The sequence below is a fragment of the Gadus chalcogrammus genome, chromosome 5, assembly GCF_026213295.1.
Source record: "Gadus chalcogrammus isolate NIFS_2021 chromosome 5, NIFS_Gcha_1.0, whole genome shotgun sequence".
Taxonomy (NCBI): domain Eukaryota; kingdom Metazoa; phylum Chordata; class Actinopteri; order Gadiformes; family Gadidae; genus Gadus; species Gadus chalcogrammus.
In genome coordinates, this window is record NC_079416.1 from 23,372,815 (window position 1) to 23,389,375 (window position 16,561).

General features: G+C 47.4%; 2 protein-coding genes across 2 annotated transcripts in view; both read left to right on the forward strand.

Annotated features, from left to right (window-relative positions):
• palm1b (paralemmin 1b) overlaps positions 1–2,015 on the forward strand; it is a 26,976-nt gene extending 24,961 nt beyond the window's left edge. Inside the window, exon 6 of the mRNA XM_056589903.1 lies at positions 1–2,015. This exon is cut by the window's left edge and continues 2,300 nt beyond it. The gene's annotated coding sequence lies outside the window, so the exon portion shown is untranslated.
• Positions 2,016–2,646: 631 nt separating this feature from the next.
• ptbp1a (polypyrimidine tract binding protein 1a) lies at positions 2,647–16,316 on the forward strand. Its single transcript, XM_056589902.1, has 16 exons — positions 2,647–2,734; positions 3,355–3,408; positions 3,941–3,968; positions 7,196–7,256; positions 7,445–7,617; positions 8,177–8,323; positions 8,951–9,094; positions 9,584–9,694; positions 9,787–9,985; positions 10,478–10,549; positions 11,308–11,468; positions 12,796–12,829; positions 13,847–13,939; positions 14,368–14,584; positions 14,840–14,917; positions 15,124–16,316. Exons 1-16 carry the CDS (start codon positions 2,727–2,729, stop codon positions 15,254–15,256), a joined length of 1,713 nt encoding a protein of 570 aa, XP_056445877.1. The 5' UTR covers positions 2,647–2,726; the 3' UTR covers positions 15,257–16,316.
• Positions 16,317–16,561: the final 245 nt, after the last annotated feature.

Below are 16,561 nucleotides of genomic sequence, written 5' to 3' on the forward strand. Positions count from 1 at the left end.
CTCGCTTGGCCTACTGGAAGGAGTGCTGGCGGTGTTGGAGGGAGGAATGATGGGGACTATGGGAAATGTAGTTCACCCGGACCCTATTGGACTCTACCCAACCACTGCTGTTCATCAAGAGAGGTGTTTTTTTGCATCGGCCATTGCCGTGTGCATTCTCCAGAGTTCTTCCAGCAGTGGTGGTCCCTTCTAAACATTCCCAGGGGGGGTCCCATGGCTGGACGCAGTGTGTCCTGTGTTCATGTATACAGACCCGCTGCAGATGTACTTGGATTTTCTTTTCTTAATGCCTCTTTGAGGGGACAGTGTATTGTATTTGATGTGCGTATTAAAAAAAGAAAAAAGAAAAGAAAAAGATGACTACATCAGTGTATTGTTTGTGCCTTTGTCAGGTTTAGTTGGTTGGAGTTGTATGTTTTCCATCCATTCTAAACTAGGGTTGGTCTGCCATGTTCCTGTACGCTAGAGCTCACAGATGCCTGCTATGCCCAAGGATCACCGCACCAAATGACAACACATTCTGTGCCGCCCCTTTAATTATACTGAAGCACCAGTTAAAAGCCTGCAAATTAACCAAATGGTCCTCCTGACTAATAAAGATGTCAAATGTCAGCTCACCCATTTAAATAGGGGCCAAATCTTCATGAACAGCGAATGGATTGTTATGAGTCCTAAACTCAAATCTTTTCCATGTTTCTGCGCATGACTGACATTTAAAAAAACAAACTCATACATGTATGCAAATATAGACATATCTTCCTGCTGCCAGTCCCCAGTGCATCAGGAACTGCAGACAGCCCTGAGCCACGCCAATGCCTGTTCATCAATTATGTGGTCATCTCAATGTTCAATCTTGAATAAAAAAACGCTGTTTGTTTACATCATGTTCAACAATCGTCTGTACTTAACCCACTCAACCCACTGCTCACATCCTAAGCGTCTTAGAGTACCATATTAAGCGCTATATAAATTTAATTTATTATTATTATTATTATCCTCCAATGAGAATGGCATGGAATTGAATTTGTAAGAAATGTGTGCGCACACGGAGTCCCTCATCTAGAGGGTACTAAAGGGGGCTTTGCTACTAAGGATCTGCTGATGTTAACGCAGGTAGAATCGGACAGTAGTGCTGATATGGCTGCAGTAGGCCTACCACCAAGAAATGAGGAAGAAAACATTATAAATATTGCATATATAACAACACAGCCACTGAGTTGGTCGGATACAATAGAAATTAGATATTGGCTAGAAACAGAAATACAAAATGTAACAATGACGCTTCCACATAGAGCAACTGTACGTATGAACATTACTTATGTTATGAACAGAAAAGATTGGATAGCATTGAGGTAGGTTTAGTGCTATGGTGAATATTATTTATAGGTGCAGTAGCCCAATAATTCCACTAGATGATGCAGTTGCCTGATAATTCCAGCTCTCCTTGTTGCACGTTCACTCAAGCCGCAGAACTGAACACTCTTCACACTGAATGAAAGAATCGGATGTCATCCTTCTGCTGTCTGCAGAACAGCAGTTGCTGAGTGGAAAATGTACAGCATACTTCACAGTTGACAGATTCCTACAAGAAATGTGGGTTCAGAATCATAATTGAGACTGTAGAAATTGTCGATAGATAGATATCAAATAAAAAGCGACTCAAAAATGCATAAAACACAAAAGCAAGGCAGAATATAGAAAGTGGTATGTTTAGGAACTGCTGTCAATACTAATGTACTGAGCTTTCAGACGAGCTTCCTGGATGCTAACCAGAGACACCATCGAATTAACTAGAGAAGAGTATTGTTCCAGTTCACTGGTCAGGGAATGTGTTGTTTGCTGGTCGGCAGATCTTTGGGTCATGCCCTAAATGAGTTTTATATGTAGGCCTACACTGCACTCAAGGCTTATATCGGTCAAGTGTAAACATATAAAAAACGACGATTAAGTTTGTTGCAAGGGTAGAGTGCAAAGATGCTGGCATAAATAAGGAATGATTAACAGGTTGCTATAGCATGCATGCATTAGGTGGACATAACAGTCAGTTCCATGGATACAAGATGCAGTATAGCTTTGGTTAACTCGGAAAATGATATGTGGAAAAACGAGGCTATATAACCTTCATAATACACTATTTATAATGTGTTTGTGTGTGTACCTCATAGAATACAGTTGCAACATAATGCTTTTATTCGTTTATTTATTCCAGGTAACTTTCGTTTGCCTTGTCTTGTTGATCATGTTTGAAGGCGAGGCGTCCGTTAATTTTCATGTTTTAATACGTGTGTTACAATACATGATAGGCGGCTTAACGTTACTTCAAACAGTTTGGGATGTTGTTCTGTAACATTACGTTTTTTATTTCGATCACATTTACAAATCGTTCCGTCGTGTTGTTTTGCTCGAATGGAATATGCCCACTTCATCGAATAGTTTAGCGCTAAACTAAATCGGAATTATCTCGTAACACAACCCTCCCTCCGCCATGTATAATAAAGACAGTTGGCCATCTTTCAGAGTGTAGAATTTTTCCGCGGCCTTTTTGCAAATGATGGCCGTCTTGACCAACCGCCGTCTTCGTTGCCTTAGGTCCCGCCTCCTTTCTGCTCTTGGAAGTGGCTGGACTAATCAGCGTCCGCCTCTGTGAGTTCAGCCATTTTGTAAGAAAATCCACCAGGTCGGCCGCCCTCCTCCCTCCGCCTCAGACCCGCGCTCTGTACTGTGCAATGGACGGGTGAGTACAGGACCACCGCTTTTATATGTCTTACCTTTTTAAAACAGGCCTGCCTTAACGTCGTTGCTATATTCATTTCGGGTGGATTGCGTGTCGTGATAACTGTGACGGCCGCTCCACTTTTCCGTGACTTGGAGAAAGTTGACTCGAAACTGTTTTTTCATAACAAATGCAACAGTTAGCGGAGGAGTGTTCGCCCGCTAGCAACAGTTAGCTTAGCCCCCCAAGGCCCCTGAAGTCCGCCGACGTTATTACATCTAGCTCGTTTTGCGTCAGAAACAATTTGTTTATCGTACTTATTCGCATCTTTGCACCGTCAAAAGGTTGTATCATATTTAGAATAATTCTTAACTAATATTTTTTTGTCGTGCGCTGACGACACCAGACGCTCAGGCAACGTGTCTCACTTCCGCGTTCCGTTTGTTCCCTCAGCGCGCGGGCCATGTTGGACACGTCTGGCCCCACATTTTCGCGCTCGTACTGAATGTTTTCGATGTATTCGGCAGACGTTGTTCATTGATTTTTAGTGTCTAGTCGCTACTCGTTGTTCTCTTGGTCGGCAGCATCCAAACTTTGCGGCCCCCTGATATTAATTCGTGTTTTGCTTTGATCTTCTGCAGCCGCCTTAACGCTGATCTGTACCCCCTGGGATCCGGCTACGTCCCTGAGATTGGGTAGGTAGTGGTACCCCATGGTGTGTGTTGTGTGTCTGATGCTACTCATCGTATCTGCAGGGGAAATCAAGTTTTTATTTAATTGTGACTATTTTTCCGAGGACTCATGCCTATTACATTAAATGGACGAAGGGGGAGGGACCCTCTTGGTTAAATCCTTAATTTTATCAGACGGTTCGGATTGATGTAAAACACAAACCTTTGGGTTTTGAAGTAGTCATCGAACGTAATTTAGAGTTTCTCGGATATTGTCCTCATTGTCGAAGGTTCTTCCTGAATTTGGTGATTTGCATGGGATGTCGATTCAGAATGAGGAAGTCGTTAAAGACTCTGTATTAATGTTACTGTAGTATCGTTAATGCATGCCTGCTTAAAGATCATGGGCCTCTAAAGTTGTTTATTTCATTTATGTATATAATTTTCCCATTCTGCCGAATCCATATAAAACCTAGTAATTGTATACGATTTGCAAAAGATTTCTTTTCTTTTCTGCTAAACTGTATCACTGACGGTAATCTTTCTTTTCCCGCAGTGTCCATGACATATCAGTTGGCACAAAGGTAGGAATTCTTTAAATTATCCATCTACTAACCCTTCTCCTTGACTAAAACCACTATACTATCTATACTACAAGTGGTTTGTCCTATACTTCTACACGTGTGCAAGGTATTTTCCCTGTGTGGTGAGACTGCAGAGGAAGGTGGTTTCAGATTGATGAGAAACCCTCTGTAAAAGGCTGCTGCCTCATGAACAATGGGATGATAATTTGACATTCGCATTAATTACTTGCGGCCTTGCTCTGTGTATCTAGAATATATTTAAAGAATAAAAGTCTGTTGGGACATGGGCTTGCATATAGCTTACTGGTTTCTGGAGTAAAAAGAAAAGCAGTTTTCTCTTTCACTTGGACAGTGTTTAAGCAATGCAGCACTCAGCCAGTTCTTATGGAAGAGCATGGAGCATGGAACGTGTCTATTTTTGCATTTAATCTAAACTTTATATGAATATTCTCATTCCAAGAGAGCCAACTGTGTTTGTTGACCTAGCAAGCTCCTGTTTGTGTAAGCAAATACACTGGAAGAGAAACGCGTCTGCTACAGCCCGTTACTGTTGTTTGGGACTTGTGTAGCTAATAAAATGAGTCTGTTAAAGATGTCAGCATAGCCACCGGGGGTTAGGGTGATTAGACAGGTTTTTCATGCTGCATATTTTCTCCCTTTTATGGCTTCTGCATCCTCTTGGTCAAAGGTCTTTTTTTGTTTTTGTTCTAAAACAATCCCATCAGAACGCACCCAGAAAACACACGCCCATAACCCCCCAGCCACCATTCACTAGCTGGCCTCTTTAATCAGACCCTTTGTTTTTAAATGCATAACAGACAATGAGACTCTACAGTCTCCAATTGATAGCCGTGATTAGCGAGCCCCCGCCCTGAATGCCACCCCCCCCCCAGGTGTAATGAGTGTATGTTGGGGGGCGCAGTGCGACCCCGTTGCTAGAGTCTGAGGTTATTCTTGCTGGGCAAAGCGTCTGGAATTCAGCGGTCACATTCCAATCTCCTCGACTGTGGCACTATTCCCAACCCCCCTTTCCCGTGACTGGGGCCAGCTATTGAATAAACAAGCTAGTACCTGCCTTGTACTTCCTGTCCTGGCTCCCCCACACCACCCCCGCAGAGCTCAAAGCAGGCAGGCAGGCAGGCAGTGAGAGAATGGGGTTGCATGCAGAACAAAGTAGGCCTTTGGTATCTCCGATTACCTTCTCTTCTAAGGGGTCGGGAGGGATTGGTTTCTCGCCACGCCTACCAGAGATTCGTTTGGCTGTGGTGAAACCAAACCGACTGCATTCTCCTCATTTAGTTTCTTAGTTTTCTAAAGTCAAGTTGGTGATGGTGCATGTGGATTTCATTCAACATCCCCCCCCCCTCCCCCCCCCTTCATCCTTGAATGCCAACCAGGTGGTGAGCATGGTGGGGGTGGGACCAGTTCCCTATAAAAGCCCCTGTTCCTGATATGCCTACGGCTCTGAACAAAGGGAAGCCACTCAACACTTAAAAGTATTGCGCTTGCAATCTATCATCCCCTCAGGTTACCGTTCTGCTGCCGGCCTCTCTGAGCAAACAAAAGCTGGTACTGGTTGAACTGGTTTTGGCGGGGCTCCAGTGGTTTTGCGTGGTCACCCAGTATCCAGGTCATTTTCTCTGGTGTCAGTTATTTTTATTTTTATGGTGTCGCTCATCCACGGTTTAATCGTAGCCTGTGTGCACTTTTCTTCCTCTCTGCTTCAGATTGTCGTCTAAGAGCCACAGGTAGGCTGTTCAGACCTGCCCTTTTCACATGCATCTGCCTCGGTTTCTTTTATCCTTTTACTGCGTTTTTCCCTCATGCTCCTTTGTGTTGGTGTGCCCTACAGTGGCTCTATAGTGACGGTTTAGAGGGAGGACTTTTCTAGGGGAAGTGAGTCGTTGAACAATGAATATCGGTCTCGGAGGATGTGGCCCTGGGAGCCAGGCCTGATCTCAATCGTCTTCCGGTTTGGGGTTTGGTTGCGGCGCTGTGGTGGGTTGGGTTTGTGACGGTGTCATCTGAGTCTGTAATCTGCTGTCCAGTTTTCCCATGGCTTTGCTCCCCTTTGGCCTATGCTTCAAATCCTGTTTTTTTTGGGGGGGGGGTGGGTTCTCAGAGGGTCAAGTCTGAATCCCCTACAGCCCCAACGCATCAGTTTATGTTGAACGTCTTGTTTATCATCCCATGCCTTACTAAACATGTGTTGTTACTCACCACATATTTCAGATGTTTCGTCGGTTTTCTATTTGGTGATCCAGGTTCCTTCTCCAAACAGATGTCGGGGTATTAGAAACCACTTTCTCTCCAACGCTTTGATGCGTTTTGGCCTCACAGAGAAGCGACCCTCGTCACCCGTGCTGCGGCCGGCAGGAGCTAAGGGTCTGTTTAGATGACTCATAGTAACCATCTGGAAGTCAAAGGGTCGTAAACACTGCCACCAACAGACAGTTCGGGTTCCCGTGGTTACAGTGCGCCAAATCCACCTCATCTAGGAGCTTTTACCAAGTCCTTCTTGGGGCATCAGTGGAAAAGGGAGGAATTTCTTCTTTTTTTTCATGTTTGTGCAAGGCCATCAACAGAAACAGACTTTTTGTGTGTGTGTGCACGCACTCTGCCTGTGTGTGTGTGTGTGTGTGTGTGTGTGTGCACTGCTGCGTGACAATGCCCCCCAGTCCTGACTGGAACAGGGCCCCCATTGTGGAGTGACAGAGAGCTTAAGCTGCTGAGCGGCTCCTTGTGACTGCTGCACTTCATCGCATCCATGAGAACAGCAGTTTTATTCCTTCTCTTTATTCAGCGAGCGACTGGGGCCAGAAGTGGGCCTGTCTATAAAGACAGTACACAAGTATGTGTGCTGTGAGTGTCCAGCCCTTCATCCCATACGCTTTCAGTAGTGCCTCGCCTGCTGAAGGGAGGGTAGCTGGTCATGGACCCGGAGAAGGGGCTGGTGGCACAGGCGTGCTTCTATATGACTATGGCGGGTGTTGCATCCCTACCATTAAACGTGGCAACTGTATCCTGGAAGGAAGAGGGGGGCCGTCTCCCCTGTGCACTGTGGTTATCGGGTGGCTTCCTGCCTCCCCACACAATAGACGCTGTAACGTGAGAGCTGTGTGCCCTACACCTGCTGCACTCAGCCTTCAGTGTTGGAGGCCCTGAACTGAATCCTTTTGTTGTTTCCTCCCCCCCCTCCCCCTTTCTCTCTCTCTGTCTCTCTGCAGAGGGGATCTGAAGAACTCTTTTCTTCCTGCATAGCAAACGGGCCCTATATCATGAGCTCAGGTAGGCAACGGAGACCCCGCCCACCTTGTTTGTCATTGGAGTGCCTGTTGTCTTTTGTGTGTGTGTGTTTGGTGTTTAGCGTTTCCACGGCGACGGTATCCATTATTCAGCGGGTGCCAGGGTTTCTGTTTGTCTCCCCCCACCTCCCTAGATCGTATCTCATGCGTTGTCTCTCCTTTCCCTCGTAGCCAATGGCAACGACAGCAAAAAGTTCAAAGGTGACATCCGGAGCCCGGGTGTGCCTTCCCGGGTCGTTCACCTGCGTAAGCTGCCCAACGACATCAACGAGACCGAGGTGATCGGGCTCGGCCTGCCCTTCGGCAAGGTCACCAACCTGCTGATGCTGAAGGGGAAGAACCAGGTACGGAGGAGTTCAGCGCCGCTGCAGGGCCCGATGGGACAGCCTGCTAAGGGCCCGATGGACAGCCTGCTAAGGGCCTGTGTCATACACAGCTACCGCCACTAGGTGGATAAGAACTTTATTAATCCCTCGGGAAGGGTCCCTCAGGAAATTACACTGCCGTTAGCAGCAAGCACCACATTCCAAATATAATAACAGTAAGGAAAAACGCATATAAACAAATCTAAACGTGCAAAAGTACAAATGCTAAATACTAAACGCTAAAAATATAACAAATGTATATGCAGGGAAACGATATGCAAGAAGAACAGGACATAAGCCCATATTCACATGTAGGAGTGCCTAAACCTTGCAAGAAGCATCTCTGGCGGTAGGCCCGAAGGGAATAGTAGTTCTGTGAGTAATAAGTGCTTAAAACCAGTTTTTTTTAAATATGTGGTAATGAAATAACGGTTGAGGTTTCTGGATCTTAAAAGAAAGCAGCATGATTATGGTGAAGACTCTTTCCCCTGCTTGAGAGAAATATGGTCGAACGTTGTCCTTTGGTCCGGCCGTGTAGGCGTTCCTGGAGCTGAACAGCGAGGAGTGCGCCCAGACCATGGTGAGCTACTACTCCTCCGTCACCCCCCTGATCCGGAACCACCCGGTCTACGTCCAGTACTCCACCCACAAGGAGCTGAAGACCGACAACTCTCCTAACCAAGTGGTAGGACTCACTCACTCACGCACGCACGCACGCACGCACAGAAACGACACCAAACACTCGCACGCACGCACGCACGCGTGACGTCTGACATCTGTTGTTTGGTAGATCGTCATGGAAACGAAGCCCGCCGTTGAAACGGGTTGGCTTACGGCCAATTGACAGGCTCTCTTTATTCACTGGCCCCCGTAAGGGCTTTTTTGTATTTTTTTTTAAAGGTGTCGGGTGACCTCCAGCTTTAAGTCAGACTCAGGTCGACGATCTTCTGCAGATTTTGAACATCAAATTCATCCTATATATTGTCAAGAAGAGATGGTGTTTTCTGGAGGGAAAATCCTTTACTATGCAAACATTGTTCATCCTTTTGCTCCCAACGTTTCTTTCGAGGGTAATCTACTGTACCGACGGCGATATATTGTTTCACCATCTTCTGAGAAATATACTTATCGTAAATTGCTTTGGAAACTTATGTAAACGTAATCTATTAGGTCATTTGCATGCAAGGCGGATAAAGTCATAAATGGACTGTTTAACCCCAGGCTTAAATAAGAACACACTCTCCAGCCCACCAGATGAGATCCATCCTCACACCTATCTAATCTAATCTATGGTGTCCATTTGTCCCCCCAGCGCGCCCAGGCAGCCCTGCAGGCCGTGAACGCCCTGGACGGGGAGGTGGTGGGCGACATGGGGTGCCCCCTGTCCCAGAGTCCCGTGCTCAGAATCATCGTGGACAACCTGGTGTACCCCGTCACCCTGGAAGTGCTCTACCAGGTACACCCCACTTCCTGTGGTCTGTCGTACGACGCCACGTCCTGTGGTCTGCCTTATGATGTCACTTCCTGTGGTCATTATGAGCCACGGGTCAGTCGTGGTTTATGAAACGCCATCATGGCCGACTACTCTGGAGGCCCTAGCGTCGACGTGGGGTTTAATATAACAAACAAGAAAATAACGCTTACCTTGGAATGCACTTTTTATAAGTAATTATTCAAAGTGTTCTTCATACTTGGCACCACAGCCGATTCTCTGAAAACAAGTCTGTGACAATTAAGTGCATTTTTACAAGAAAGGAACAATTACCCAGCTGCAATCACGGATGCACCAGATAATTGCCTTTCACATCTTGCCAACGGCTGTTTCTTTGTTTGTTTACTGTGTTGAGTGGAAAGCCACTGTGATTTAACATTTTTCCTTTTATTAATGCTAGTTATTACTCGGTAGCTCTGTGTTCACCCCCGTCCTCCTCTCTCCACCCTGTAGATCTTCTCCAAGTTCGGGGTCGTGCTGAAGATCATCACCTTCACCAAGAACGGCCAGTTCCAGGCTCTGCTGCAGTACGCCGACGGCATGGCCGCCCAGCACTCTAAACTGGTACGACCCTCTCCCCCTTCCCCCGTGACGCTGAGACGCCGTCGGCCGACCGCTCTAACCTCTCTAAACCCGGTCCTCTCTCTCGTTTCCAGTCCCTGGACGGGCAGAACATCTACAACGCCTGCTGCACGCTGAGGATCAGCTTCTCCAAGCTCACCAGCCTCAACGTCAAGTACAACAACGACAAGAGCCGGGACTACACCCGGCCGGACCTGCCCACCGGAGACTCCCAGCCCCCCATGGACCACCAGGCCATGGCCGCCGCCTTCGGCATGGGCACGCTGCACGCCGGTGAGTCTCATACCACTCCCTTTGACACCTGGGCTGGAGGGCCAGCTTTGGGGGTTGAGACCATAAAGAGCCTAAACTGATGTTTCTTATCATTAATTAACATCGGATAAATACACAAATTTCAGATGTAGGAAAGAAGACATTTTGCCATTACCCGCGCTTACCCCTGTAACCTCCCCCCTTTACCGAGCATAACCTTCTGAGTTTGGATAAAAATGTGCTTCAAGGTGTGGACGATGTTATTGCAACTTATTTATATCGGCCATCAAGAGCCAATAAAAGTTGTGGGACAATGGTTAGAAGTAAACCTTTACCTCATTAAGTACTTGAATGAGGGTCAACCTGCACCGAATCCCACGATGAAGTTCATGGCAGTGTCTTGCTCAGCCATTCAAAGTAGCTTCACTCATAGACGTGCAGGCTCTGCGTGCCCCCACCGTGCCTTTGGTATCCGTCTCCTCTGACGTGTTGTCCTCCCGACTCCTCCCCCAGCTCCAGGACTCATCTCCGCCTCTCCTTACGGCGGAGCCCACGGCTTCCCACACGGCTTCGCCATCCAGCAAGGTCAGTCCGGCACCGCGCCTCTCCTCTGGGTAGACTCTGGTCCTCGGCCGGCTGGCTGAGTCTGAAGGTCTGAAGTAGGCCTGCGCGGTTCAGGGAAGAATAGGAATCATGATCCTTAAGCTTAGAATTTATATCACGATTCACTGCCAAGATTTTTTTCTCACGAAATGTAATTTTTATTGCACACATGAAAAAAAGCCTAGCACGTTGCGTTTCATATGGCCCTTTATAACTGATTAAAGTGCAGTATCAAAAACGGATTGATTTATTTTGTACATTTAGCAGCACATTGTCTTTAGTTGCTGACATTTCTAACTACTGAACCAACTCCACACACCTGTAAATGAAGGCTTCAAAAAAAGAAATAGTAATAAAAAAAAATATTGAAGTAATTTAAAACTTAAATCCACACAGGGGCGAATCGCGATCGCATAACGATTTATCGTGCAGGCCTAGGCTGAAGCACAAAGAGGGTTCACAGGTGTTCAGATTTCCAACCCAAATGGCAGCCGTATAAAGGCTGTGTAGTGCAGGTCTGAACAGGTCGACGGGACGATCCAGAGGAACTGTTGAAACCAGTTCAACTGTTCAAACCAGTTCAACGCTTTTATAACCCTTCTATTGGCGTCGTGTGCCTTTTCCCAGCCCTCGGTATTCCTGCAGCCAGAAGAGAAACAGGCAATATGTAGTCTGCTCTATCTGTCTTTCCTCGCTGCGGTCCAGCGCTGAAGGCTTTCTGTTCCGTCCCCCCCCTGTAGGTCTGTCCATGGCGGGCATCCCAGGCGCCCTGGCGTCCATGGGCGTCCACGGGCACGGAGGCATGGCAGCTGCAGCGGCCGCTGCCAATCGTCTCAGCCTATCAGGGCTCACCGCCGCTGGGGGCCACAACGTCCTCCTGGTCAGCAACCTGAACCCAGAGGTAGGTGGCGCTTCTAGGTTCCCTCCACTCCACATTACCCCCCCCCCCCACCACAATGAGTCTCAGTGCACAACATGATCCTTAGAAACAACACGATGCCTACACCAGCCCCCCCTACATCAGAGGTGCCCCCATTGGTTGGAGGAGGGGCGATGCCTGCCTCCGATCAGATCCAGATAACTGCCTGACGTTGTAAAGTGGGGGTCTCCTTGCGGAACCCCTCCCTCTCCAAAGCCCTCTCCTCTTTTGTGTTTGACCAAACCCTGCTGCAATTTCCAACTTTTTGCTCACTGAATTTTTTTTTTGACGTTTATTCAAAACACTAACTTCTTTTTTTTATTAATCTTGCCATTTCATATCTTCATTTTTGCCCATTAGTTGAAATCATTCTTGAGTTGTTGGAGAGACAATAGTACTTTTTTGAAGAGAAGTTACATGGGAGTCTCGTGATGTAGTCATTATCAAGTTCCAATATTCTCCATCGAGAAGTAAATAATGAAGCGCTTATGTCAAGTTGTTAAGCTTAAGCTCATAGAGGCTAATGTTGGAACCGTAAGTCCACCAATGATTTATCATACTACTGTCTTAATTTGAATACTTAAGCGTGAAACGGGATGTAGTTTAAAAAGTACATATTGTCTCTGCCATTTTCTGTATTTCATTGTTAATCTTTTTTCTCTTCTTTTTTCTCCTAGTGTTCCCATAGTGCCAGTGCATTTTAATTTAGCCAATTCAGCTGTCTGAAGCACTACATTTCTTCATGTATACTGACCTTGTTTTTTTACTTCCTTGTTCTTTTCTCTCTTCTCTCTCTCTCTCCCTCTCTCTGTGTTTTTTATTTTTAAATCCCAACCCCCCTCCCTCCCTCTCATCTGAACTCTCGCCAACTGACTGCACGCCCGATGGTCAATGGTCCTCCCACCACCCTCTGTTCCCCCTCACCCTTTCATTATCCTCAACTGAACCCACGACCCAAACCCCCCTCTACCTCTGCCATCCTCTCTCCCTCATCCTCCCCCTCTCTCCCTCATCCTCCACCTCTCCATCCATCCCTCTCGCTCCCTTTATTTGCTCCTCCGTCACCCTGTCGGACTCCTCTCCCACTCCCCCCTCCTCCTCCTCCTCCCCCTCTCTTGTTCTGTCCTTATCTCCCCTGTCCATTCTCTCCCCCCCGCCCTCCCGTCATGGTTCTGTGGCCTTCCTGTGGACCTCGCTGCCTGTGGCCTGCGGACATGTGCCGACTCCACTCCACTGTCCTCCACTCCGTTCCGTCTTTTCCCCTGTTCCCCCTCTCCCTGCCCTCCTGCTCCCCCTGCTGTCTCTAAAGAGCGTTACGCCACACTGCCTCTTTATTCTTTTCGGTACGTTGTCATCCTTTCATCTCTTGTTTTTGTTTTATTAATTTTTTTATCACTACTACTACTACTGTTACCAGACAAGGTGGGCTTGTCTCGTTTCATGTGTTTGGCTTTATCACTTATTACTTAAAAGAAAAAAAAAGATACGAGGGGTTTTCCAGTGTATGACCCCCCTCTGGTAGCTGTGGGTTTGTGTGTGTGTGCGTGTGTGTGTGTGTGTGTGTGTGTGCGTGTGTTTGTGAAAAGAAAAAATATATGGAACCACTACTGAAAGTGACAGCAATTCAATAGATGAGATGGCTACCATTTCCTGTCCACTGGTGTCTAGTCATTGTTTGCATTTCGTTTTTGCATAGTTTGTTCTGATAAGAAAGAACAGTAGGCTACACCTTAAAGGTAGGCCGAGGGCAAATAGATAAGCTAACTTAAAAGCTACGTCTGAGCCAATCTTGTCAAGGAAACTAGTTGAGAATATTTATTTTGGCACAACTTTTTTATGACGCCAATTAAAATAAATGTGGACGAACGTTGAAATGCTGTTGCTTTGTAGTGGGCGTAGGTTGACTTATCCCTGGGATTGTTGCTGTATTCTCTTGCAGTTAGTCTTTTAGTGTTCCAAACAAAGGTGTCTGCATGCTTTAGTTGACCCCTGCATGGCTACCTGATCAGACACATCTGTCCAGACATCCCCTCCCATGCCCCCCTTCGTCCACCAGATTTATGTTTCTCTAAATCAAGTCCTCCCACTCCATTTAATATCCCGTAGAATGTTAGACTTTCTCCAAGAGATTTACAGCTCTAAATGACATGTAGACAGAAGCCTTTATAGTAGTCTAAATCCAACTAGAGTTGTTGAAATAGTAATCCCATGAGTCACACATCGAATGTTTAAAAGTTTTGAGTGTTTTTTTAAAACGGTAAATGTGTTCTTTGCTGTGATTGGCTGAGTGGCGTCGCTAGACTCTGGCTGTTGCTGGTTAGATGTGAGTGCATTGTGACATGTTTGTCTCTCGTCGCTAGGCGTGTATGGCGACGTGATGAGGGTCAAGATCCTGTTCAACAAGAAGGAGAACGCTCTGATCCAGATGTCTGACGGGACCCAGGCTCAGCTAGGTAACTACCCCACCCCTCTCAACCGAGGCGAATCTATCTCTACAAACGCTGTGCTATTCCTGACATCGCCAATCGGGTGCGGCTGTGCATTTATGACAAAACATCCGCAAAATATACATTTCCTATCATCCATGTTTGTCCCTAATGACCGTAAAAATACGTGCTGTCTTACACGGTGTCAAGGATTGTCTTGACCCGCCTGGAAAAATGTACCAGTCAGGCGAATGTTTTAATATGCATCCCTTAATTCATTTGACCTGCCAAAATGTCAAATCGATCTGCCAAAGCTTGACAGGACAGCGCGTATCGTTAAAGATTGCGTCATCTGCGGTATAAAAAGCCACCAGGGATGTATTCTCATCCCGTGGGCCCAGTTTGGCCGGGCGGACGGCATCGCTGTATCTCAAGCGCTCCCTCTGCGTCCGCAGCCATGAGTCACCTGAACGGCCAGCGGCTGCACGGGCGGGCCATGCGCGTCACCCTGTCCAAGCACACCACGGTGCAGCTCCCCCGGGAAGGCCACGAGGACCAGGGCCTGACCAAGGACTACAGCACCTCCCCGCTGCACCGCTTCAAGAAGCCCGGCTCCAAGAACTACTCCAACATCTTCCCCCCCTCCGCCACGCTCCACCTCTCCAACATACCGTAAGCCCCTGGACCTTCTGCTGCAACCGCGTGTCCGAGTCCTCTGTAGCTCCTCGCTGCTGCACTTCCAAGTCTGGAAGCGCTACTGCTCCATGCTTCTCCTATTCTTTCCATCTTTTGTTTTTCTGTGTTTTAGGAGTCTTTACTGGCAGTATTTTGTCCAATACAGAAGGATGAAAGTATGAGATGATGGGTTGTGGGTTGTGACTGTAGCGTCAGTGCGGTGCACTGATCTCCAGTCGGTTCTTCTTGCAGGCCCGCTGTGGTGGAGGAGGATCTCAGAGGACTGTTCGCCAGCTCAGGATCCACCGTCAAAGCCTTCAAGTTCTTCCAGTGAGTTTCAACCTCCCTCCCTATCAGCCCGGTCTTTAAATTTAAGTCCAGAGCCAAACCGATCTATTTCGATAAAGGGTGCACTACAAAGTGGTTGTGCTTCTCCATATATTAAGGCATTTCCACGAGCTGATGGGAGCCTAGATTGTGATTGAGTGTTGTAGAAAGCTTCTCGCCCTTCACCACTAACGGGCTCGCCCTTACAGGAAGGACCGCAAGATGGCTCTGATCCAGATGGGCTCAGTGGAGGAGGCCATCGAGTCCCTCATCGAGTTCCACAACCACGACCTGGGAGAGAACCACCACCTCCGGGTGTCCTTCTCCAAGTCCACCATCTAGCACCCCCCTGTCCCCGACCTTCACCCAAGTGCCCTTACTTTAACCCCCACCGGGCCGCGTCTCTGTCCTGGTCTCCAGATGGACCTCCGTCGGGACGGGGCGTTGGTCTCACGCTCAGTGGCTCGTTGTTTCAGGGCCTTGCTCGCGGCCCTTCATCCCGCTCTAACTCTTGTGATTGGTCAACCAGTCGAGTCTGAAGTGGGAGGGAGGCGGGCAACGGTCTGTGACAACGCGCCCGGGGGGGGGGGGGGGGGTTAAGTAGGGTTGGTTGATAGACTGTCACTTTAGACCAAAACGCTTTAGAACGACACCATCCACCACGTACGTCTGTGGACGAAGCAGATCCACGCTAGACACACTTCAGCATTCCTTGGCTAGACCCGTGATCCTTATAGTAGATACTATACACATCTATGTGTGCCTTTATCGATATGCCACTTCTCACAACTATTTGGCCAGTCTGAGGGAGTTTGGGACAGTGGGTTTTATTTTTTGGTTCGCGGACCATCCAACTTTTTATTTAGTTTGATCCAACATCCATTTTATATGAAATTGTAGCTTCTTCGTGTTAATATCCCCCCACAGCTGTTTGGGGAACCAAGACCACTATATCACCTCGTAGATACTTAACAGAGGAAGTGCATCTCTTTCTCTAACCCGGTGCCTTACCTCGCTGTGGCCAGAACGCCTCCAGCATCAGCAGGCTTCAAGTAGAAGTGTGAAGGCCACCCAGTGTTGGCCGTGCCTCTCAAAATACTCCCACCGTTTCCTTGGTAGAGGATGGCTGGCTGCATCACATCCTTGTTCTTTTGTTTACTGAAGAATCAGAAATACTTGGGTCATTTGAAGAAAAATACGCATATATATTCCCCCAAATTAAATGTATTTAGAAACTTGTGAATTTAATTCAAATAGATGCAAATCCTATATCTTTAATTGCTGTAGTTTATTGTTGGGGTGTGTGTGGGGGAGGAGTGGCTGTCCTTGGCCCTGGTTCTTTTAAAGTCTGTTTATCTCTGGGCCGAGCACACCGAGGCCTTGGTCTACACGCCCCCACCAAGCATATATAGTTATATATCTCTATAGTTGGACGCCTCTTGGGCCTAGTCCTTCATATCCTCCTTTTTTCTGTTTAGTATTTACACGTGTATCGCCTATATACTGTATTCTTTATGTGTAGTGGCTGGCTGTGTGACCACGACCGTGTGCCTTGAATTCCCAAATCGGTAGAACCTAAGCCGGAGGAGTCTCTCGTTCCCGCTGGTTGACCTTTTGGCTCAGCGGAGCATATGCCTTTTTTCTTTT